The sequence below is a fragment of the Eucalyptus grandis genome, chromosome 11, assembly GCF_016545825.1.
Source record: "Eucalyptus grandis isolate ANBG69807.140 chromosome 11, ASM1654582v1, whole genome shotgun sequence".
NCBI classification, from domain to species: Eukaryota; Viridiplantae; Streptophyta; class Magnoliopsida; order Myrtales; family Myrtaceae; genus Eucalyptus; species Eucalyptus grandis.
Window position 1 is genome coordinate 21,034,761 of NC_052622.1, and position 26,185 is coordinate 21,060,945.

The 26,185-nt window shown below is 38.3% G+C and overlaps 5 protein-coding genes across 5 annotated transcripts; 4 read left to right on the top strand and 1 right to left on the bottom strand.

The window, feature by feature from the left end:
- LOC104429656 (BRASSINOSTEROID INSENSITIVE 1-associated receptor kinase 1) lies at window positions 1-1,197 on the top strand. The gene is made up of 2 exons (XM_010042504.1): window positions 1-870; window positions 964-1,197. Exons 1-2 carry the CDS (start codon window positions 1-3, stop codon window positions 1,195-1,197), a joined length of 1,104 nt encoding a protein of 367 aa, XP_010040806.1.
- A 7,486-nt stretch (window positions 1,198-8,683) lies between these two features.
- Window positions 8,684-9,163, bottom strand: LOC104429657 (LRR receptor kinase BAK1-like). Its single transcript, XM_010042505.1, has one exon. The coding sequence runs from the start codon at window positions 9,161-9,163 to the stop codon at window positions 8,684-8,686; it is 480 nt and encodes a 159-aa protein (XP_010040807.1).
- A 2,665-nt stretch (window positions 9,164-11,828) lies between these two features.
- On the top strand, window positions 11,829-13,085 carry LOC108957031 (LRR receptor kinase BAK1-like). The gene is made up of 2 exons (XM_039305171.1): window positions 11,829-11,864; window positions 12,666-13,085. Exons 1-2 carry the CDS (start codon window positions 11,829-11,831, stop codon window positions 13,083-13,085), a joined length of 456 nt encoding a protein of 151 aa, XP_039161105.1.
- A 2,594-nt stretch (window positions 13,086-15,679) lies between these two features.
- LOC120289508 (BRASSINOSTEROID INSENSITIVE 1-associated receptor kinase 1-like) lies at window positions 15,680-18,717 on the top strand. The gene has a single exon (XM_039304521.1). The coding sequence runs from the start codon at window positions 17,372-17,374 to the stop codon at window positions 18,512-18,514; it is 1,143 nt and encodes a 380-aa protein (XP_039160455.1). The 5' UTR covers window positions 15,680-17,371; the 3' UTR covers window positions 18,515-18,717.
- A 4,715-nt stretch (window positions 18,718-23,432) lies between these two features.
- On the top strand, window positions 23,433-24,623 carry LOC104427422 (LRR receptor kinase SERK2-like). Its single transcript, XM_039305172.1, has one exon. It carries the CDS (start codon window positions 23,703-23,705, stop codon window positions 24,621-24,623), a length of 921 nt encoding a protein of 306 aa, XP_039161106.1. The 5' UTR covers window positions 23,433-23,702.
- Window positions 24,624-26,185: the final 1,562 nt, after the last annotated feature.

Here is a 26,185-nt window from a genome sequence, read left to right on the forward strand (position 1 = left end):
ATGGTGTTCAATCTCCGATCCTTCAGTTTCACCGATTCCATTGAAGATGATCCCCCACCACCTCCTAGGGGCTTCTCTCTAAAGGAACTCCGAGTCGCCACACACAACTTTAGCGGAGAAAACTTCTTGGCCGAAGGTGGATTTGGCAAGGTTTACCGGGGGCGCTTGGCCGATGGTTCTCTCGTGGCAGTAAAAAGAGCTCGCACAGTCGATCAATGTAGCAAAGAGCAGTTCGAAACAGAAGTTCAAGTGGGACGCTCAGTTTCAACGCACCCAAATGTGCTACGGCTGAGGGGCTTTTGCAGGACTACAAAAGAGCTTTTATTGGTCTATCCCTTGATAACCAACAATAGTCTATCTTACAATCTTACAGAAAGACCAGATCGATTTGCCCAACCGCTCAATTGGACCACTCGCAAACGAATTGCCTTGGGAGCAGCAAGGGGACTTGCACACCTTCATGATCAAGGTAACATCAAGATCATGCATCGGAACATCTGCGTGGCGAGCATACTGCTGAATGTGCAATTTGAGGCCATGATAGGAAGTTTCTGCATTGCCATGATCATGCATGAGAGAAATGTCGAGGAAGGGACTACTGAGTGGCGCATGCACATGCCAAGGCATGGCACAGGAGTCTCACTCTCCTCTCCTTTAGATGAAAATTCAGCTGATGCTGGCTTCGATTCTCAAATCTATCATCGCTATGAAGATGTCTATGTCAATACCCTCACCTGCGGCATAATTGGGTTTACTGCCCCTGAGTACTCCTACACAGGAAAGTGCACGCTGAAAAATGATGTCTTCACATATGGGAAAATGCTTCTCGAACTCATCTCGGGACAGCCGATTTTTTATGTTTTCCCTGAGGTACACAATGGCGAAGCTTTATGGTTAGAAGATTGGGTTAGAAAACATATGAATGATGGCTAGTTGGGAAGGGTGATCGATCCCACTTTGCAGGGGAACTATGTGGAAGAAGAAGCAGAGCGACTAGTGCGATTGGCATTGTTGTGTGCACACAAGGATCCATCTGTTCGACCAGAGATGTCTGAAGTGGTTGAAATACTCGAAAGCCAGTTTCTCCAGCGGGATTCCAGTACAAGGAGTAGTTGGAGTCCCAGTGAGTGTGAATCGACTACTCCATACTACTCTTTGCCCCATTCTCCTTCTCCTCCTTTGGTGATCGGTCCATGACGGGCATTTCAATGCCACGACATCACCATTGCCTTTTTTACGTTAAATATCATGTTCAACTTCTATGTTTACCGCTTTCTGAACTCTGTATGTTCCACCAGTTTCATTCGTAAGATCTTTCTGTAATACTACTCTCCGATATTTGGAGACATATAGCACGTCCTTCATGCAATGACTGCTGTCTCTCACATTTGTTATCAAACTGAAAACTAGAAACTGAGATACAAAGTCACAGTGTCACCTTTTGATCTATCGAATTATTGTGAATAAATGTTTTGTTAAGAAAGTTCTGTCGTTCTCGCAAAAAATTGAATGCCACGATGAAAGCAGTCCTTCAAAGACATTTTTACATCCAGTCGCATGTGCGACTTCGTGCGATTTAATCCTTGGACATTTAAGAATATCCAGAGTTGTTGGAACTTCCATATTCGACCTGCATCTTTCAAACTTGTTTCTCTGATTTCAGAGGAGGATATGTAGTTGGCTTTGACTTTCTTCTCCACGAGATAAACTCATATGAAGCTTGCAAAAAGATTCTCGGCGATGGGAGTCATCAATACGAAACAGCATTGCACATCTATTTCTAGTAGGCTCAAGTCCGGACTTGTAAAATCCGGGTATACACTTTCCACAATTCACACCTACCTGGGCCATTTCAGCTGCTTCTGGGCAATGTTTCAACCCAAGCAATCTCCTTAGGCTTAGTTTATTTCAAGGGAAACATATTAGGGGCAGATAGCTTCCTCATTTTTTGGCATTTGGTTCGCTTAGAAAAATAAGTTAATAAAATGCTTTCCTAGTCAATAGAAAACTTATACTTAAATTCAGGAAATATCGTCTATATTTTGATAATTTTCTAGTTCATTTTTAGAAATGAAAAAGAAAAATAATTTAAAATTTTGAATATTTTGTAATTTTCCCAAGGAAAATCAAATCAATTTTTTTATACCAAATGGTGGAAAATATTTTCTAGTTTATTTTCAGGTTTTCAATCAAATATTGGTAAATAGTCATTTTATTAAAAAATAACTTTCTAGAAATCATTTTCCAAAAATGCTACATTGTGCATGAAATAAACGGATCCTTAATTTGATTGATTATCTCCAAATTTGCGGGGAGGCAATGACGAGAGCAATGACCCCGTAAGTCGTGATCTCATTCGAACGATCAAGAGGTGGATAGTTTGATTCTTCCCATCTACACCTCTCAGGCCGTCATTGACTGTCAGCAAGTTGGGAAATGAGGAGACTCGGGCTAAATGTCACGTCGCGCAATCAGATCGTGCACCTGCGAGAGGTTTTAATAACCTTCTTGGTTTTACGGTCAATTTAATTGTTCGTAGTGTACGCTGTGATTACAAGTTTTGTGTTTGTGTAAATATTTCCAATGAGTCGTCCTAATGTTTGTAAGTTTTTAATAGTTTTGATTCCAGTGAAGTACTTTTCCAGTGTTCGCATTTCAATTTTTTTTTTTCTTTGGACGTACTTGTCCATTAATTTCCTTAGTTTTGGCATTATCGTTTATTTTCTTTTATTTCAAGCATTGTTTCTTTTATTTTTCTTCTAAGTTCGGATCATTGCACTTTAATTCCAAGCACTTCACTTTCGGCTCTCACGAACGAGCATGCTTCTCTATCACTCAAATCTATCTCCACCCAATTTGAAAAACTTGTCTAGTGGAAGTTTGATCACTTTGTCTCGAGCAGGAGAAGCTTTTTGATCGTTTTTCTCTAATTGCTAGTTTGTCATAGTTTCCTAGATCGATTTAGATTCAACAGTTTATTTAAGTGTGGATGGTTCGAGGGAAAAATGTCCAAAAATCTTAAACATATTATACTTTTGCCAATTCAATTTTAAACCTCTTAATTTTGTCAATTCAAATATAAGCCTCTTTACTTCTTGTCAATTGAATCAATCCGGTTAATTTTAATCGGAAAATGCCGACGTGGATACTATCGTATCACATAGGATTTGATGATGCTAACGCGGAAATTTTTTAATAATATTTTAATATTTTGAGTTAATACTCTGAAAAACCTCAAATTGGTACATCTATGACAAATTTATTCTAAACTATTTTTTTACCACAAAAAATCCCAAACTGGTATACCTTTGCAAATTTACCCCAAACTATTACACTTGTGACAAATTTACTCTCTGTTAGTTTTCGTGAAATTTTACTATCAAATTATTAAAGTAAATAACACGTGATAGTTGATTAGTATACACCACCACATTGAGTGACGCTGCTAGCTTCAGGGCTTTCTCCCCTCACGAAGGGGAGAAGTTCAAATCCCCAGCACGTCGCAAGTGGACTTACCCGCTTCACGAGGGTGGTGGGTTCCTCCGTGGGCCCTAGGGTTTGCCCACCGGCTATCGGCTAATGGGTTTCCTTGGATCATAAAAAAAAAAAATAGTTAATTGGTATACCAATTTAGAATTTTACGCTCCGTTTGTCATAGTTTACAATTTTTTTTTTTTTTTGTGATATTAATACAATTTAGCGAATGGTATATTTGTCACAAATTTACTAATTTAGGGTTTTTTGAGGTCGAATAAATTAATTTGTGGTAAATTTGTTATAAATGTACTAGTTTAGGGTTTTTTTTTTTTATGGTCAATCGGGGTAAACTTGTCACGAGATATACAAGTTTGAGGTTTTTCATAGTAAAAAAAAAAAAAAAAATTTGAGGTAAATTTATTTCATGTGTACTAGTTTGGGATTTTTCAAGGTATTAACCCTAATATTTTTGAATTTGTATTATATTTTCTATTTTTTTCTTTTTGGCATTCTTCTTTTCCTTTTTTGATAACTGGCCACCACTCACAAGCGACGACCAACCACCAGCCACGGCTATCCCGCTGGCCCTCACACAAGCCAGATTTGGAGAGACCGTCTGTGATATCCAAAATTTCCATATAATTACATAATATTCATAAATTCGTGCTATAATAATGATATTTAGATTTTGAATTAAGTATTATTTGGCTTAGTATTCGAATGAGTACATGAAGACTTTAATCGAATCGTAAATTTTCATGGGACATGCCGGGTAATTTACGTAAACGTAAATCGCCTTGAGTTCGACATGTGAATCGAATTATGTGTGTGTATTAATAATGGAATGGTATTAATTAAATTATTATCATCTTACTAGTTAACGGTTGTTATTAATTTCATAAGTTTTAGTTAATTGATAATAATAGTAAACAATTTGTGTTAATAGTGCTAGAAGAAGAATATTACGTTCTGTTTGCTACATCTTCCCTTGCAAAATTTATTAATTAAAATTAGAAGTACCACATATCCTTAAACAAAGCTCTGCATGTCCATGTATTCTTACAACATAATATTTTGTGGTTAATTTCTTTTACATTTGAACTAAGTAACGATTAATTCAAGATGACTCATTTTTCTCTTGCATTTTCCTTGGCCACGTGCAAGGGCTTCACCTTGCATTTGTAGCGCATCAAACTAAAAATTTACATGAAATTTTACGCCTATTAATGAGAGAAAATCAAATTATCTTAATTAATTTTAACAAAACTCATTTTACCTTGCCAAAGAACTCATTTTCGTCCCTCCAAAAACTCAAACAAAAGCTGCAAGTGTTATTTCCATTTTTCAATCAAAGAATTTGAGAGCGAAACTTTGTATTCAAGAGCGATTAAGGTGGTGAAGGCAATCAGTAGTTCATGGTTTGCGGTTCTATCAAAGTAAGTGAAGTTTATAGTGTAAGGTTAGCTTAAATTTACTTAGTCACTTCTATCTTGATTGGTCGGGTGAGAGATAAAGTCTTGATGTGGGTATGGTGGTTATTACGTGACTTTGATAATGTCTTGCAAGTTCGTTTTGTTTCTTTTTTATTCGTTATGGTTCATTTTGTGTGGTTTTGGGTACCCAAAACATGGTCATTCTATTATATTTACCTTGAAAACCCATTGCATGTTCACTCTGCTTCTTTCAACCTCATTCTAAATAGTTATAATTTGATCATTTTGTTATATTTGCTTTGATGATCCATTGCATGTTTGTTCTATTTCTTTCTACCTCATTTTAGGTAGTTAAATTTGGTCATTTTGTTATATTTGTCTTGATAATCCATTGCATGTTCATTCTGTTTCTTTCTGCCTCATTCTAGATAATTAGAATATGGTCATTCTATTACATTTGTCTTGATAATCAATTGCATGTTCATTCTGCTTCTTTTCGCCTCATTCTAAGTAGTTAAAATCTGGCCATTATGTTATATTTGTCTTGATAATCGATTGCATGTTCGTTCTACTTCTTTCCACCTCATTCTAGGTAGTTAAAATCTAGTTGTCCTATGATATTTGTCTTGATAACCTATTACATATTCATTCTACTTCTTTATGCTAGAATTATACTCATAGTCAGAATATGTTTGTTTTACTTGTTTATGTTGAAATTTCCTACGACAGAGTATGTCTATTGTGAATTTGCCCCTTTGGGAATCTATTCATTTGATCGAATCTATTCATTTGTGAATATGTTCATTTACTAAATATGTCAACTTGTGAATCTGTTCATTGATAAGTATGTTTATTAGTTTAGACAGACTTTACTGAATATGGATATATTCCTTGTTGAATCCGTTCATTTGTTGATTCTGTCCATAATTAAATCCGTCCATTTATAAACCTAGTCATTTTTGTATTTGTTCTTTTATTCTGTAAGTTTTTATCAAGCAAAAATTTACTATTTTAATTGTTCAAATTTTACGACCAAAATATACTTGTTCGTCCAAACTCTAAATATATCCATTTGATTTACCAAATTTTAATGTCCATGACCTACTCAACATTTAGACTTAAATATACCCATTTAACTTACTCGATTTTAATGTCCAAAACCTTCTCAACGTCCAGAATCAGAATGTATTCATTAAATGTCCATACTTTGGTGACCATAATATGATTATACGTTATTTGATATGTCTTTATTTGATAAATGCATTAAATTCAGTTGAAATATGAATGTTATGCTTGTAAGTATGCATATATCATGCTTTGAATGAGACTAATGTGATTCTATTAATCGTGTGGCGGTGAGTGACAATGCCCCATGCTGGAAATTCGTTGGATGCCCTACCAGTTGAAATACTCCGGAGAGTGTTTCAGGATGTTTCGAAGGTCGAGATGCCCCTGTGGTGAGAATGCCCTATAGTTGAAGTTTGCAAGATATCTCGAAGTTGAAATGCCCTAGTAATTAGGATACCCTATTAGTTGGGATACCTCATGAGTGTTTGGGAGAATAAAACATTAAAGAATAAAAAGCATTATCATGTGTAGAACCAAAACATTTGTGTGAATCATAATGTGCATGTGCATAAGTTTGGATGGATGTTTTGTTAGGTGATGACTTTCGTGACAAATGAAAATTAGAAAGGTAAAGTCAACTTATATTTGTATTTTACTTATCGGATGATTATGCATTAATTTTATGTATACCAAGTGAAGTGATAAAAAAAAAAAAAAATCTAACTTAAAACTAGATATTTCATTTGCTGGGCTTTAGTTCATCCCTTTTATTTTTCAAACGTATAGGATGGACACCCCTCAACCTTTGCACTTTGGAGTCCATTTATATAATGATACTTTTTATGAAAGTGTACTTGAACCAAAGTTTGGAATAATTTATAGTAAATGTAGTTATATGATATGGGTTGATCAAGGAGGCTCCGCAAAGTTGATTCCTTTCGGTTCATTGCCTAGAACCGAAACCTTGACGGTGAGTTAGCCGGCTCATTGAGTGGCTTCGATTTAGACGACAAAGACGTAGTAAATGGAGAAGTTATCGACCCATGACTTTAATCTAGACATTTGTATAGAAAATTTTTTGGAAATATAGTATAGTATGAATATAGGTCTCTCTACCCTTACCTAGACTTCTATCTCTTACCCTGCTCAGACTTCTGTCTTTTGTTCAAAATATAATGAAGTTATGTGAACTGAAATGTGGCATAAATAACAGAAGCATAAGTATGTTGGTTATCTTTGTAAAGCTTTAATTGTTAAAAGAATATTCGTAAATATTTGATTTCGCTTCCGCACACTAAAAGAGAGTAATAATATGAGAAAGACGTGTTAGGTGACATTTCGAATGTCACACCAGCCCTTGCCAAATCTAGCTTGGGCAAGGCCGACCCTCGCCGAGGTTTGCCCTCACCAAGATGGGCCTCACCTGTGACCAGTAGCCAGCCACCGAAAAGGAAAAGAAGAAAGCCAAAAAGAAAAGAAAAAAAAAGAAAAGATCAGAAAAATCAGAAAAAATAATAAAAATTCAAAAAAATATTGAAATATTATTAAAAATTATCCACGTTAGCGCCAGCAATCTTACATGATGCCACTAATGCCCACATCAATATTTTTAGACTAAAATTGGCCAAATGGATTTAATTGGTAAAGAGTTAAAAGATTTATGACTAAATTGGTAAAATTAAAAAGTTTAAGTATGAATTGACAAAAGTGCAATAGGTTTAGGACTTTTTGGACAATTTTCCCTACAATTTGAGCCCCATGACTTGGCAAGCTTAAAATATGTTCATCAAATGACAATTACAGGCATGGATTAGTGTTTGCTTTGATACCAAGAGGTAGAGCAATATGTGAAAGGTCCTCGTTTCCTTTGAGAGAGAGAGAGAGAGTTAAAACCATGAAAAAATCTCAAATTGATATGCCGTGATAAATTTACTTTAAAACTAATTTTTTAACCATCCAAAATCTAAATTGGTATATTTATGATAAATTTACTCTAAACTAAATTTTTTATCATAAAAAACCCTAAAACTAATACTTTTATGACAAATTTACTTCCCGTTAATTTTCGTCAAATTAAATTAATACCACAAACTGATATTCATGTGACAAATGGAGGGCAAAGCTACAATCCGGTACACCTGTCAATTATCACATGTTATCCAACTCAGCAATTTGACGATAAAATTTTTAATAGACGCTAAATTTATCATAAGTATATCAGTTTAGAGTTTTTCATGGTATTAACCTTTTTTTAATTAAAATTGTGAATTATAATATTGAAATATTTTCAAGTGTCTCTCTCCCCAGCCGAAGCTACTGATAGAATTTGGAGTTTGGATTGTAGAGCTGGCCCATAAATTCAACGAATTTTTCTTCTCCTTCCATTCACACCAACCAAGAACGACTCTCCTCCTTATGAGAAAGAGATGATGGAGCGACTTTCACGCCCCCAGACAGAGACTTAGGCGCGCCGAACCAAAGCTTGAGACAGAAAAGCTAATCCGAAGTCAATCAGCACTAAAAGAAATCTCGTATGTGTTCAAGTTCCAAACCTTCAGATTCTTCAATCCCATTGAAGACGACCCAGCACTCCCTAAATGCTTTTCTCTGCAGGAGCTTCAAGACGCAACGCAAAATTTAGGCCGCGACAATATCCTGGGCAATGGTGGATTCAACGGTTTACGGGGAGAGCTTGGCCAATGTTCTCAACGGGCGGTCAAAAGGACCAGGAACGTTGCAAGCCCCCTTGCTGCTCCCAAGGCTATTCGCTTGCGAGTAGTCCAATTGAGAGGTCGGGCAGACCGATCTGGTCTCTCTGTAAGATTGTATGATAGGCTGTTGTTGATCATCCAGGGATACACCAGTAAGAGCTCTTTCTTGGTCCTGCAAAAGCCCCTCAGGCATAGCACATTTGGGTGCGTCAAAACGGTGCTTCCCGCTTGCACTTCTGCTTCGAAGCTCTCCTTGCCGAACCAATGGACATAGCTTGCTCTGTGTACTGCCACTAGCGAACCATCGGCCAAGCGCCCCTTGTAAACCTTGCCACTCAGAAAGTACCCCACGATGTTGTTGTTCCTAAAGTTGTCCGTCGCGCGTCGGAGCTCCTTTATAGAGAAGCTTTTAGGAGGTGTTGGATCGTCTTCAACGGATTCGGCAAAACTGAAGGTTCGGAGATTGAACAGCATCTTTAAGAGGGGAAACAGTAGATTCTTCTTAAGTGCAAATGCATCGTGTGAGCTTGATGGTTTTTCTCGATCTGTAGTGAATGGTTTGGGAATGCCTTCCGCTCCTTTCTTCTCTCTCTCCTCCTTTTTCTTTCTCTCTTTCCCTTTTATCTCTTCCTTTTTCTTTCTTTTCCTTTTTTTTTTTCTTTCTGTCTTTTATTCCTCTCTCTCTCTCTCTTCTCTTTTCCCTCTCCCGAAAACTCTCGATTCCTCTCTCTCTGCTCTCTCTCTGCTGAAGCTTCTACCTTTTTCTTTTTCTTTCTTTTGATGTTTGCGGTTCATGTCAGAGAGAGAGAGAGAGATCGTGCCGCCTATTTGTTCAATTGAAGTAATTTCGGACCTAGGACTTGAAGAAGAAGAGGGTTTTGTGCATTCTCATCATGGGAGCCTCGCCAAGCCGCGTTAATGCATTAACTACGTAACGCAATGCCCGGTAAGCGCTTGTGCCACCCATTCGTTCAATTGGAGTAATTTCGGACCTAGGCTTGAAATTCGGAATTTTGGGAAAATCGAACAGCGAAGTATGATTTTTGAGTCGTTAAGTTGCATATTTTTGTAGAAATTGTACTTTGGCATGTTGTGAAGCTATAGTATCTTACGGATCGTGATTTGAGCTTGCGGTTTGTCCGGAACGGAATTTTGAAGTTAGGGGTGTATTCTGGTACTGTAGTGAACAGTAAGCTTTTTTTTTTTTTTTTTTTTTTCGGTACTGTTTTGGGGTGGCTGAGTTGGGGTTATTGTTGTACATTAAGAGAGCTTTCTAAAAACTATAAGACGGCTTGAAACGGAATTTTGTGGAGGAAGTTATGGCGTGACAAAGTTGGCGCATAGGCTGCGGGTTTGCGGGAAATTGATGGGTTTTCGATAAATGCGACTTTTGGTGGCGCATAGGTTTTGTTTTATCGACAAATAGGCTTAGTATAGACAAGTCATTATGCGAGTATTCTTTTTACTCGGCTTTTTGATAATGTTTTTCCGTTAATTATTAGGGATCCGAGTGCGTTGGTTCGAGTGAATGTCGTAGTTGATTTCCGACTTTCCCAGGTGAGTGGTGCTATCTCTTCTAAGAATTTATAAGCTCATGTTTTTAAAATGATAAATGATTGATATTTTATGAATTATGAATAAGCATATTTGTTGCATAAAATTTGGATTGGGCATTTACTGCGTTTTGGTATTTAAGAATAGTGTGGGAATTTTTGGTGGAAATATATGTTTTGTTTGATGAACGAAGTTGAGAAACATTACATGTTTTGGGTTTGTGGAACCATTTCACGAAAAGCTCGACTTTGAGATGATTTATGGAAGGTTATATAGTTATTGATTTGTAATAAGCTTTTTGAAATATATTTGATTTGAAATTGATATATGTTTTTTATGGAGATTATTCAATGGACTTGACCATTGATACTTGAGTTTTGATGGTGATTTAAATGAGTCTTCATATTAGTATAAGGCTTTGATGATAAGAAATAACTCTTATATGATTTGATATGTATTTTATATATTGAGTTTGATTTATGAGATGGGTCTTGAAATTATTTGAGAATGTTTTATGAAAAGTATTTTTGGCGGATAAGTTGAGTTGCAAAATCTTTTGGTGATATATGAAATGTTTTATGGATTTGGTTTGAAGATTATGGATGGTGTGGTTCTGGATTGATGTGGATGCTCAATATCGCTGTGAGCCCAGCAAGAGGCTTGTGGGTATGTGCATACTATTCTAGGATATCAAGGGCCGAGCCATCGGCTAATAATAGGTGGAAACCTTGCTAAGGGAGAATCTTGGTCGCCTCGTCACTAGGCGTTATATCGTGACCATGGTTTGATATTGAGCAACGGATTGGTCAATGAAGTGGACCATTGACATGTGATATGAGTTGGGTTGATGAAATGGACCATCGACGTGTAATTTGAGATTAGTCGATGGAATGGACCATCGACATGCAATTTGAGATTAGTCGATTAATGGACCATCAACGTATAATTTGAGATTAGTTGGTGGAATGGACCATCGACGAGTAATTTCAATTAAATTATCGATGTGTGGTTTGATGAGATTAATCAATGTAATAGACCATTGATACATGTTTTATGAGATTGACCAATGTGTTAGACTATTGGCATTCGCCTATTATTATCTTGAATATTTTTGTTTTGAACATATTATGTTAAAGTAAGAAATGTTATATTTGCCTATTATGATCTAGGTTTGGTGTGGTATGAGATTAACCAATGGAATGGACCATTGGCGTGTGAATTAATGAGATTGATCAGTGAATTAGACCATTGATGTTTATTTCGATGTTATTATGAAATAATTATTTTTGCTATAAATATAATTATGTTAAAGCGTATGTAACTTATTCTTTTTAATGTATGTTTTGTTATATCCTTGATTTGAGTTAAAAGAGTTGCGGTTTGGTTTTGTAAATATGCATAGTGGGTATTCGATCCGCTTAGAAGAGATGCACTACTCATTGAGCTGTAGTTGCTCACCCCTCTATTTTCCAATGATTTTTCAGGTCCCTCGATTAACGATAAGTAGATACGAGAGCGATATAGATGTGGGGACTTTTAATAGTTGGTTTTTGGGAGCTTTGAGGCTGCGTCCTTGAGTGGAATGATGGCTGTGTCATCCCCCATTCTTGTTGGTTTTGGGGTGTGACAGGCATCGCCACGGGCAGACTGTAGGCTGATTTCAAGGCGTGGGGCCATCTCGCTCTAAGGCCTTCCTGTGAGCAGCTTCGGGGAAAGAGAGAGCGAGTCGAAGTTTCCTAAATTTGACAAAACACGTAATTCATATAAAGCAAATTTCGCATAATTCTCCTAGTCTTCTTGCATTCCCACACTTAGAAAATTTAGGCAGGCTCGGCCAATCCAGATTTTCCACTTGAGGGGAAAAAAGAAAAGGAACTGGTCAGTCAATGTGCAAGATTTATTCTTATTTTGGTAAATTAATAAAATTATTGCACGATTAAAATATAAAACGGAGCTTCTCATACTTTCTTCTTGTCCATAATCCATCTCTTTTATCTTTGGCATTATTGAGTCAACTCACCATTTTATCTCCCTCCCATTTTTTTTCTCTTTCCCTCTTACAAGTTGGGTTTTTGTTCTAGGAGTTAAAAGAGTAGTAGCTCTTTCTTGGTCCGGCAAAAAGCTCCTCAGGCGTAGCACATTCGGATGCACATAGATCAAGCTTGACACTTCCATCTCAGTTTTGAACTGCTTTTCGGTCCCCTGCGCGAGACATCTTCACAATCAAGGCAACATCAAGATATTGCATCGTGACATCTGCCCGATCAATATACTGCTGAATGTGCATTTTGAGGCCGTGATAGGAGGATTTTCTTATGCTGTGATCATGCATGAGAATAATGCAGAGGAAGGGACTATTGAGTGGCACCGGTGGTGAGTTGATTCTGGCTTTGATTCTCAATCTATTGAGTGGCCCCGGCAGTTAGTTGCTTCTGGCTCCGATTCTCAATCCGATTCTGGCTCCGATTCTCAATCCTACCATCGCTATGAAGATGTTTATGTCAATAATACCACCGTCCGTGGCACACTCGGGTTTCTTGCCCCTGAGTATATCCACTCAGGAAAGTGCACACTGAAGAATGATGTCTTTACATACGGGACAATGCTTCTAGAGCTCATGTCGGGAAAGACAATTTCAGAACTTAATTTGTTGGCGCATGATGATCTCTGGTTGGAGGAATGGATTGGTGATCTTATGAACAAGAACGAGTTGGGAAGGGTGATGGATCCCAATTTGCAGGGGAACTACTTGGAGGAAGAAGCAGAGAAACTACTCCGATTGGCATTGTTGTGCTTACATGGGGATCCATCCATTCGACCAGAGGTGTCTGAAGTGGTCTGAATGCTCGAAAGCCAGTTTCTTCAGCGGGACCCTAGTATAAGGAGTAGTTGGAGTCAAAGTGAGTGTGACTCAACTCTGTACCACTCTTTCCGCTTCATGACTGGCATGTCAATGCTAGATCATCCTTTTACCTTCAATAACAAGTTTAGCTCCTATATTTCTCTTCCTAAACTCTACATGTTCCTCTTCACTTTCATTTGTACGATCTTCCTGTGATACTTTCCTCCCATTTTTTAAGACATATAGCACGTCCTTCATGCAATGACTGCTATCTTTTGCATTTGTTATCAAAGTGAAAACTAGAAATTCAAATAAAAATCATAATGTCACCTCTTAATCCATCGAATTAATGGTGAATGAATGTTTTGAATTTATAAAGAAAGTTCTATTGTTCTAACGGAAATTAAAGGCCACCAGAAAAGTCGTCCATAGAAGACATCAATAAGATCAGTTGCACACGCGTCTTCGTGCACATCAATCCTTGTATATGCAAGAAAATCCAAGTTGTTGGCACTTTAATTCTCTGCTTGCATCTTTAAAATTTGTTTCTCTGGTTTTAGAGGAGGATATAGCTGGACTAGTTAGCTTTGACTTTCTTCTCTGCGAGATAAACTCACATGGAGCTTGCAAGAAGCTTCTCGGTCATCAATACGAAACAACGTTGGACATCGATTTCTTGCAAGCTCAAGTTGGGACTTTCAAAATCGGGTATACACTTTCCACTATTCCCACCTACCTGGACCATTGCAGCTACTTCTGGGCAATTTTTCAACCAAAGGTATCCCTTTTTCGTCTTAATTTACTTGATCATCTCCGATTTGCGGGGAGGGAATGACAAAAGCAATGACATTATTAGCCTTAACCTGATTCGGACAATCAAGAGGTGCATAGTTCAATTCCTCCCATCTATTGCTCTCTCGAGCTCTCTAATTGTTAGCGAGTTGGGGAATAAGGAGACTCGTGTTGAACATTGTGTTGCGCAAACGGATCGTGCACTCGTAAGAGGTTTTAATCACATGCTTAATTATGCAGAGTGTGCATTTCCTTCATGTCTTAAAAAAAAAAAAAACGCCCAGGCAAGGTATTGTGCTTTCTATCAAATTGATTTTTTTATTTCAATGACTTTAAAGATTAACCACTCTCAAATCTGTTTCAGCTTGATTGATGTTCTAGCATTTCTTTGGCGGAAATCATCCCTTTGGCTCCCTTTGGCTCATTGCCACTAGTTTTAAGACATCAGGAATATTATCAGCTTGAGATTTTTGTGAGACTACTATTAGTTTGTGGTATATATATCATTGAATACCAATTTTGAATTTTTAATGGTATTAATCCCCAAAATTAATCGATTCAGTATGCTTTCCATGCGGGATCCATCTAACTATAGGTTTAGGTGCAATAATGAACAATCACTCAATAAAGCCCGATGATGTCTGGAGCATGGAATAAGGTAGAATGTTAACAAATTTGTAGGTCGCAGAATAGGAAACCATTGAATTGTATTCCTCGATTCCTAGGTTCATAAACAAGTAGGAGGTTTCCTTCTCTAGATAAAGAATGAAGTTGGTGGTCCTATTGTCACTCTAGAGACATCTATTTTTCGTGAGTCTCAATTAAAAGATGAGTTGACTTTTGAATTCTCTCTTGATAAGTTGGTACCCTCGGAAGACTTTGCCATTTCCTAACAGGATGCACCATTTTCTATGGAGTTGAGTTACAAAAAAACTGTCCATCATCTGCTTCTTCTTGAATCACTACATGTGGAATTCTTCATGGCGATTGGCTCCTTCAAATCCGTCTTCTTCCTCGGTCTTCCCTTCTGTTGTTTGTCCTTAATGTTGGCAGAAGACTCCTATCGTAGCCCTTCATGTATGAAATTATCGTGTCTAGACCCTCTCGAGTCAATTATATTTGTAGGATTATTAATCCATATGCTTGTATCGCAATACAATTTGTTGTGAATTCAATATATAAAACAAGATGCTCAAAAAGAGAAACTAAAAATAAGAGAGCCTGTTGTTATCGAGTATACAGCTCGTTTTAATCAGCTAAGTAGATTTGCAAACAAAATTGCTGTGGAAGAAAAAGACAAGGTCGATCACGTTGAGAGAGGGCTCCAACAAGAGATTCGCTCAAGCCTTCTTCTCACTTGCTGACTACCTGCAAAAATGTTCTGGAGAGAGCCCTCAAAGCTAAGACCAGGACCTGCAGGCTTAGACAACAGTAGAAGAAACTGGATGAAATAATCTAACTCTTTCACGTACGACAACCCTCTCGAAGCAATAGCCAGATCTAATTCGCTCAAGGGAAAAAGACAGTGGATGAAATAAATCCATACATGATGGATCTCCTTTTACGTGAAGACGTGACTCAGAGTAGCAATGCTTGTTATGTGACTACGAAACATTAATCCAACTTTGGTTTATGCAACAACACTAGAGATTATCACCATAATATTGGGCCAAAGCCCATGGGCCCAAACTCAGCCCACCTAATGAGCTCTCAAATTCTGCAGGAGCTGTGAAGAAAGAAGAAGAGAAAAAGAAAACAGAGACAACCGGGTGATAAGAAGAAAAGAGAGGAGACAGAAAGCTCCCTCAGAAAACCAAAAAGAAAGAAGAGAAAGGGGAATTCGTGCATACACGCTCTGGACATCCTGACCAATCGGATTAACTTGCGAATCAGAGTAAATCCGGCTAGGTAAGGTTCCCGTGGCATATACGTGTGAGTTTCCTTCTTCCCTTTTCCGTCTATCTTCCTTCCTTTTTTTTCCCCCTCTTTTTCCCCCTTTCCCTTTCTGTTTCTCGTGCGCTCTCGGTCCCTTTTATAATTTTATTGTAGAACGTCCACTGTTCTGCTTGTTGACCGGGTGAATTGCCTCTTCTTCTCTTTTTTTAATCCAAATATGGCAAATTTAGCACTCAAAGTGCTCATTCCTTGCATAGTTACGTCACCCCCTGAGTCTCATTGGCCATTTATTCTTAAAAGAAAGCATTTACCCTTTTCTCATTGGCCAAACTTGAAGCTGTGTTGGCTTATATCTCCTTAAGCCAGTTTTTTGCCATGGACAACTTTATATTGCAATTTCCACGCTAACAACTAGAGATAGATTTGAGATAATTTTGTTAAATGAAGATGAGGGAATGATGCACATCACAAAAATTGTGTACAAAGAAATTTCTCAAAAACTTCCTTTAAATGAAGCCATGATAGCTATTATAAATACTTTTTTACAAACTATTCTTTTGGTACCTTACTATTGAAACATTTTTGACTCAGAATATTTTACACTCTATTTAAAGAACGATGAATGAAATTCGCGTGGATCCCTTGCATTCCACAGGATACTGGATTAGTACGTGTATAAATTAGTGACACGAACTTTCTAAGCTCCTTCACAAAATATGTTTTAAAGGATGGACAAGAACATTATTATTTCTTACGTAACAAGATTTGACAAAATAAACTATGACAATCGCAAGATGTCAAGAGTGGTTGTGCATCGAGTTTACAAGGAAGATGAACTCATTTGTTTTATGTGTAATATATTTGGTCAACAATATCACCCGGCAGATCCAGTGGAAATAAATCCTGATTTTTTTTTTTTTTTGCAATGTCGACTGATTATATGTTTTATGTCTATAATATGTCATAATAATGATTTCTTGTTATTGTTAATGCATCTGTTTCTTGTTTCCAAGGTTTATCTATTAAAGATAGAACATAGAGAAGCAGAAGAATGATCTTCAATTAATACTAGTATTTCCATGGATATCGGAAAATTTCCATTGAAATTGCAATATGATCAATCGACATATAACGCATGTTTTCCAAATACAAGTAGAAGTATGGATCTTCAATGATATGCAAAAGTTAAGAGCTTTTCCATGTAATGTACGGCCCATGTAGTACAGAGAAAAGACGTGTGCTCTTCACATTTGGATTTTTCAATGCACATTTGGTCAAATTCGGAAGCTGCGAGGCAATGAAACCTCTCTCGCGCTCTCTTTCCACGAAGCTTCACAGGAAGGCTTTGGAGTGTGATGGCTCCACACTGTCGACAATCCTACGACTTTTCCACCATTTCATTCGTTCACACCGACCAAAACCAGTCGTGATGAGACCCGTATAATCCCAACTGGAGTTATGAAAACGGTGTGGACAAGCAAAGTCTCTTTGGATATGCAGAAGGTATTCCCAAACCAATCACTACCAATAGAGGAAAACCATCAAGCTCATACGATCCATTTGCACTTGAGAAGAATCTACTTTTTCCCCTCTTAAAGATGGTGTTCAATCTCCGAACCTTCAGTTTTGCTGAGTCCGTTGAGGATGATCCCCCACCACCTCCTAAAAGCTTCTCCCTAAAAGAGCTCCGACGCGCGACAGACAACTTTAGCGGAGAAAACTTCTTGGGCGAAGGTGGACTTGGCAAGGTTTACCGGGGGCGCTTGGCCGATGGTTCTCTAGTGGCAGTAAAAAGAGCTTGCACAGTCCGTCAATGGAGCAAAGAGCAGTTCGAAGCAGAAGTGCAAGTGGGAAGCACGGTTTCGACACACCCAAATGTGCTATGCCTGAGGGGCTTTTGCAGGACCAAGAAAGAGCTCTTACTGGTGTATCCCTTGATGATCAACAATAGCCTATCATACAATCTTACAGGGAGACCGGATCGTTTGTCCCGACCTCTCGATTGGACTACCCGCAAGCGAATTGCCTTGGGAGCAGCAAGGGGGCTTGCACACCTTCACAATCAAGGTAACATCAAGATCATGCATCGCGCTATCAATGCGTCAAATATACTGCTGAATGTGCATTTTGAGGCCGTGATAGGAGATTGTGCGATAGCCGTGATCATGGATGAGAATAATGCAGAGGAAGGGACCATTGAGTGGTACCCGTGGCCGGCGGATTCTGGCTCCGATTCTCAATCCTATCATCGCTATGAAGATGTTTATGTCAATAATACCACCTTCTGTGGCACACCCGGGTTTTTGGCCCCTGAGTATGTCGACTCAGGAAAGTGCACACTGAAGAATGATGTCTTTGCATACGAAAGAATGCTTCTCGAGCTCATGTCGGGAACCAAAATTTCAGAACTTATTTCCTTGTCATATGAACATCTCAGTTTGGAGGATTGGATCGGTGATCTCATGAACAAGAACGAGTTGGGAAGGGTGATCGATCCCAATTTGCAGGGGAATTACAGGGAAGAAGAAGCAGAGCGACTAGCCCTATTGGCATTGTTGTGCTCACACAAGAATCCATCCATTCGACCAGAGATGACTAAAGTGGTTCGAATGCTCGAAAGCCAGGTTCTTCAGCGGGACCCTAGTACAAGGAGTAGTTGGAGTCAAAGTGACGGGGACTCAACTCCGTACTACTCTTTCCCTCCTTCTCCTTCTCCTTCTCCTCTGGGGATTGCTCCATGACTGGCATGTCAATGCTACATCATCACCATTGCCTTTTACCTTCAACAAGAAATTTAGCCTCTATGTTTTTCTCTTCCTATATTCTATATGTTCTTCCTCTTCGCTTACATTTGTATAATCTTTCTATAATACTTTCCTTCCGACTCTTTTTTAGACATGTAACACGTCCTTCATGCAATAACTACTATCTTCTACATTTGTCATCGAATTGAAACCTAGAAACTGAAATAAAAATTGAAAGTGTCACCTCTTAATCTATCGAATTGATGGTGAATGAATGTTTTAAGTTTATAAAGAAAGTTCTATTGTTCTAACGAAAATTAAAGGCCGCCATAAAAGTCATCCTTAGAAGACATAGGTAAGATCAATCGCACATGCGTCTTCGTGCACATCAATCCTTGTACGGAGGAGGATATGGTTGGACTAGTTGGCTTTTGACTTTCCTCTCAGCAAGTTAAACTCATATGAAGCTTTCAAGAAGTTTCTCAGTGATGGGAGCCATCAATGACAAAACAACATTGCACATCAATTACTTGTACGCTCAAGTTGGGACTCGTGAAATTCTGGCATGCAATTTCCACAATTCACACCTACCTAGGCCATTTTTCAGCTACCTTCTGGGCAACGTTTCAACCCGAGGAATCTCCATTTCGTCTCAATTTACTTGATAATCACCTATTCGCGTGGAGGCAATGACAAGAGCAATGACATTATTAGCCTTAACCTCATTCGAACAATCAAGGGTTGCTTACTTCGATTCCTCACGTCTACAGCTCTCTCGAGCTCTCTCCAAATGTCAGCGAGTTGGGGAATGAGGGGATTCGTGCTGAATGCCGTGTTGTGCGAGTGGATTGTGCACTCGTGAGAGGTTTTAATGACTTGCTTAATTGTGCGGTTGTGCATTTCCTTCATGTCTTGAAAAAAAAAAATGCCTAAGCAGGGTGTTGTGATTCTTATTAGATTGATTTTTTTTTTTTTTTTTTTTATGAATTTAAGAGATTAACTTATCTCAATTTTGTTTCCACCTGATTGATGTTCTAGCGATTCTTTGGCAGAAATAATCCCTTTGGCTCATTGCAACTAGTTTTAAAAGATCAAGGACATTACTAGTTTGAGATTTTTGTGAGACAATAATAGTTTGTGGTATGTGTATCATGGGTACCAATTTAGAATTTTTAAGGGTATTAATGCCTCAAATTAATCAATTCAATACTTTTTGAGATATATTCACTAGAAATCCTAAAACTTATTACGAAAGTACAATTGAGTGTTAAGACTTTCGGAAGCTGCAATCAAGTTCTAAAACTTATTAAGTTTGTGCAATCTCATTAACTTCGTCCAATTAGGCTAATAGAAAATGCTGACTTGGCTCTATGAATTACTTTTCTCTCTTATGTGGCACTAAAGTGGCTAAAACAAACAAAATAACCTCAAAACGGCATCATTTTGGTCCAAAATTAATTTTTATATAAATATTAATTAAATTAAAAGAAAAACCAAATTAAAAAAAAAAAAAAAAAAGTAGCAAGGATAGCAAACAAGCAAGGGCCTATAGGGCCCTTGCCACCGCCGGCCCTTGCCTAGATTGGGCCAAGTGTAGCCATGAGCTATGGTGGGGCCAATGGCTAGTCACCCCGCCCCAACCAACGGCGGCCCTCAACCAAGGGCTAGCAACCCTCAACCAATTTGGGGGTTGGGTTGCAACCCTCGCCCCAAATCTCAGTGAGGACCGGCATGCTCTTGACTACAATCAATCGGAGTCACCGACCATTGGCCGAGGCATAGTGACCCTGACCAATCCTCGCCCCACTACCGTCGACCCTTGTTAACGATGGTGGGGTGGCAACACAAGGGCTTGCAAGGCCTACAAGCCCTCATTGGTTTGCTCTTTTTCTAAAAAAAATTAGTTTTTTTTTAAAATTTAATTATCATCAAAAATCGAATTTATGTCAAAACAACATTTTTTTGGACTTATCGTCCTTGTCTTAGTCACGTCAATGCCATGAAGGAGATAGAATGTAATAAAAAATATTTTATCTCAACATTTTCCATTAGCCATTATCTATGGGAGTAAGTTTCAAAGAAACTGTCCATCATCTGCTTCTTCCGAATCCATTTTCATATTCGGTCTACCCTTTTGTTATTTGTCGTTAATAGTTAATATTGGCAGAAGACCCTGACGTGGCCCTTTATGTATGAAATTGTATCCAGACCCTTTCGAGTCAATTGTATGTGTGAGAATATTAATCCATATGCTTGTATCATGATACAATATAATATGTTATGAATCAACATAGAATCTAATAGATCTTACAAGTTAGTAACTAAAATAGGGATAAATGCATTAAAAGTCCTAAACCTTATTCTGAAAATGTAATTAAATCCTAAAATTTTCAAAAAGTGTAATCAACAGAAGGACTTGATTGAACCAATTTAATAAGTTTTAGGAGTCAATAGCATTTTCTTGACAAGATTTATAACTTAATTGCCTTTTTTAAAAGTTCTAGAATTCCATTACATTTTCATGACAAATTTTAAGACTTTCAATACACTTATCCCTATAAACTAAGATGACCAAAAAGACAAACTATAAGTAAGAGAGCCTATTGTTACCACGTAAGCTTATTTTAATCGGCTAAGTAAATTATCAAAAAGCATTTTTGTGAAAGAAAAAGATAAAGCTAATCACTTTGTGTACGTGCTCAAACTAGAGATTCGCTCAAGCCTTTCCTCTCACTTTCTTACTATAAGGCCCATCAAATGAGTGGTTATGAGATGGGTCCGAAAATCGTATGATTAAAATTGATCCTTTTCATGCAAAAAAAATTCTAGCAATTCAAATCCGACCCCACCCGAACTTAACCCATATCCAACCCATTTTATTACTTAAACAAATCCATATTTGACCTAACTTATGAAAACCCATACGGACCCATTTAATCCATTTTAATATTTTCATGTGAATATAAAAATTTATATTAAAGTAAAAAGGTAAATTAAAAACATAAAAAGATGTTAGTAAATAAAATAAGAAATAAAAATATAAAGATTGAAATACTTATATAGTACTAGAAAAGTATGCATGTGTTATGCCGATACATACACTGAATGCATGCTTTATCGATTCAAGCCAATCTAAAGTTTTTTTATCGCCAAATCTGATTTCTCACTTCAAAATATATTAAGTGGAAGTAATATGTTTTTTTTTTCTAGCGATTTAGTGTACATATATTACAACAATTACACATTCCCCACCAAGTGCAACACTTCCCCCACCCCCACCAGAAGGAAAAATAAAAAAGGTTGAGTACCTGCACGGTGGACCATGCAACCATCGGGATGAAATTAGGGACAAAAAGACCTTGCAAATCCTAATCCTTTCTCCAGTAACCAAACCTTCGTTAATCGCTACGAAGTTACTTCCGCTCATGGTATATAAGTACTATTTAGCATTCTCAAATTTTAAATGCCCCCTTCATCCAAGTAAGAAGGGATTATGGATTAGGAAAAAAAGAAGAGAAACAATGTAAATACTTGTATATATCGCATGATCTCGCTGAAGCACACAATTTCATCACACAGGTGACCCCTAATGAATTTCCGATGGTAGGATTCAAAATGAATTAGAGCCAATATGAGTTGTGGGACTTACCAGATTCTTTTTTATTTATTTAATTTGATGAACCAGGAAACCCCGAAAGCTGGCAGCCGACGGAAAGAACCTGAGGGCAGCACAAGTGAAACCACCATCCCATGCCACCGGGTAAGTCACCACATACAGCGCTTCAGCCTCCTTGCTTCGCAGGGGCTTCGAACCTTGGCCCCCTGCGGGAAAGGGCAAAGGATCCACCATCCACGCTGTCACGGTCGGTGGTGACTTACTAGATTGTTGGTATATGCAAAGATGCAAATTGGGTATGTGGCCCTATAGAACAAAGGTTGTGTGCTCCCATGCAGACCAAGTTTAGGCGAGGAGCTAGCGGAATGTGATTGGCCAACCTGGATTGGGCCGATGAGATTGATTGATTCTCAGAGGTTTACCACAAACAATATCCCAGCCCTTCCTTTGACCGTTAATACCTCGCAAAATTCGACCTCTTCATAGACCCAAATAAAGCCCATTTTTTAGCTGGGCTCTAACGAGACAAACCCATTCCAACCTCTCGTTAAAACTTAAAATAACTCGTATTCTCCCCGATCCATCAAACATGAGCCGATAATGACCACTTTTCTTGCTTTTGCTTTCCGAGTCGTTCTAGAACAGTGGAATAATAGCGTTAAGCTTTTGGACCCGGTCTAAGAATTAGTCAATAGTAACCACGTTTCTTCTACAATTTCCAAGGAATTGAAGGCCATAAATTGAAAGTGCTATCCAAAGTGGGGTCTCTTGTTCTATCACACTAATTGAATGAATCATTTGCTTCTTCATTTACGTATTTCCACGTATTATTCTTAAGAGAATTGCTTATATGATTATGCTTAATTCATTATAAAAATAAGCCACAAAAAAACAAAAACAAAAAATAATTAGAAATTATTATGGGGTCTACTTCTAAAAGAATCCAATGCTCACAATATATTATTAATCTTGCAGTAGCCCAATGACTATTATGTTAGTAAAAGCTTTATTAATCTATCACACTAATGGGTGCAAGGCTCAACTACCATAATTGCCAAAAAAGGATGATTAATGGAAAAACTAACGGATTTAGAGCCTTTTTCTTCATATGCTCCCAAGTTTTTGTAGAATAAAAGCCTAGTTAGGTCTCTTTAATGAAATTTCAATGCACAGATGGAGCATTACTCTCACGCTCATCATCAGAGGAATCAAAGAACAGGGAAAGACCAATCATGCTAATTTTGCTTTACATCAATTTCATTGGAAGGCTCCTCTGCGTGTGCCTGCCAAAATGGGAAAAATCAAAAGAAAAGAAATCTTCCTCTTGTTTGGTCAAGTCTTCTCTTGTTGCGTCACCCTCTCTCCAATTGACTTCGTCTCTTTCTCACACGCTGATCGCTTCCGGCGTGTGAATTAAAGGCTAAGATGGTGGACGAATTGTTATGCCAATCGATCGCGGAGCTATCTTAGCGCTCCAATCTTAGCGCTCCAAAGCCCTCCTTTGAGCAGCCTTGGAAATCAATCGGTACCCTTCAATTAGTGTTGAAGAGGAATTGGGATTTCTTAAAGATGGTGTTCAATCTCCGAACCTACAGTTTTACCGAGTCCGATGAAGGTGATCCAACACCTCCTAAAAGCTTCTCTCTAAAGGAGCTCCGAGTCGCGACAGACAACTTCAGCAGCAAGAACATCGTGGGGGACGACTGGTACGGCACAGTTTACAGGGGCCGCTTGGCCGATGGTTCGCTAGTGGCAGTAAAGAGAGCAACCTCTGTCGATTGGTTGAGGGAGGAGCACTTTGAATCAGAAGTGCAAGTGGGAAGCGCGGTTTCGACACACCCAAACGTGCTATGCTTAAGGGGCTTTCACAGGACCAAAAAAGAGCTCTTATTGGTGTATCCCTTGATGATTAACCATAGCCTATCTTACAATCTTACAGAGAGGCAGGATCGGTTTGCCCGACCTATTGATTGGACTACTCGCAAGCGAATAGTCTTGGGAGCAGCGAGGGGGCTTGCCCACCTTCACAATCAAGGTAACTTTAAGATCATGCATCGCTACATCTGTGCGTCAAGCATACTGCTGAATGTGGATTTCGAGGCCGTGATAGGACTTTTCCGTTTCCCCATGATCATGCATGAGAGAAATGCAGAAGAAGGGACTATTGAGTGGATAACGTGCATGCCGCCAAGGCACGGCGCCGGAGTTTCATTCTCATCTCCAGCAGAAGAAAATTCAGCTGATTCTGGCTTCGATTCTCTAACCTATCATTGCTATAAAGATGTTTATGTCAACACCCCCATCACCGGCAAATTTGGGTTTATTGCCCCTGAGTACTTATACACAGAAAAGTGCACACTGAAGAATGATGTCTTCGCATTTGGGAGAATGCTTCTCGAGCTAATCTCGGGACAACTGATTAACAACTTTCTCACTGAAGTAATCGGTGGGAAGCTTTCTTGCCAGAGGATGGGGTTAGAAAACTTATGAATGAAGACCAGTTGGGAAGGGTGATGGATCCCAATTTGCAGGGGAACTACGCGGAAGAACAAGCAGAGCAACTACTCCGATTGGCATTGTTGTGCTCACACGAGGATCCATCTCTCCGACCAGAGATGGCTGAAGTGGTTAGGATGCTCGAAAGCCAGTTTCTTCAGCGGGATCCTAGTACAAGGAGTAGTTGGAGTCAAAGTGAGTGTGACTCAACTCCATACCACTCTTTCCCTCCTTCTCCTTCTCCTCTGGGGATTGCTCCATGACTGGCAATTCAACGCTACACCAACACCCTCGCCTTTTACCTTCAATAACGAGTTTAGCTTCTATGTTTCTCTTCCTAAACTCTATATGTTCCTTTTTCACTTTCATTTATATGATCTTTCTTTAATAATTTCCTTTGATTTTTTTTTTTTTTTAGATATATAGCTCGTCCTTTATGCAATGACTGATATCTTCTACATTTGTCATCGAATTGAAAACTAGTAACTGAAATAAAATTCAAGGTGTCACGTTCTAATATATTGAATTAATGGTGAGTGAATGTTTGAGTTTATTAAGAAAGTTCTATTGTTCAAACGACAATTGAAATCCAACATAAAAGTCGTCCTTAGAAGACATTGATAAGATCAGTCGCACATGCGTGCACATCAATCCTTATTTATGCAAGAGAATCAAAGTTGTCGGCACTTTCATTCTCGGCCTGCATCTTTCAAATTTGTTTCAGAGGAGGATATGGTTGGACTAGTTGGCTTTGACTTTCTTCTCTGCGGGGTAAACTCATATGGAGCTTGCAAGACTCGGTGATGGGAGTCGTCAATTCGAGACAACGCTTGTGCATCAACTTCTTGTAGGCTCAAGTTGGGACTTCTAAAATCCGGCTATGCACTTTCCACAATTCACACCTACCCAGGCCATTTCAGGTACTTCTGGGCAATGTTTCCACCCACGGAATCTCCATTTCGTCTTAATTTAGTTGGTTATGTGCTATTCGCGGAGAGGCAATGACAAGAGCAATGGCATTAATAGTTTGATTCCTCACATCTACACCTCTCTTGAGCTCTCACTAAATGTCAGCCAGTTAGGGAATGAGGAGACTTATGCTGAATGTCATGTTGTGCAAACGGATCGTGCACTTGTCAGAGGTTTTAATGACCAGCTTAATTATGCGGTTGTGCATTTCCTTCATGTCTAGAAGAAAATGCCCAAGCAAGGGATTGTGCTTCCTATCAGATTGATATTTTTTAAATGACTTCAAAGATTAACGAATCCCAAATTTGTTTCAACTAGCAATTCTTTGGTGGAAATCATCCCTTTGGCTCACTACCATTAGTTTTAAAAGATCAAGGACAATATTAATTTGAGATTTTTGTACGACAATAATTTGTTTATGGTATATGTCTCAAGTGAGAAATCTAATACTCAAATCTAGAGGGGGGTGAATAAGTGTTAAAAAAAAATTTAACAAATAAGTATGGAATAAAATAAATTGCTCGCAAAGTTTGTATGAGGATAAAAAGAATGAAACTCTGGACTTCTATGATAACTAGAAATAGTGC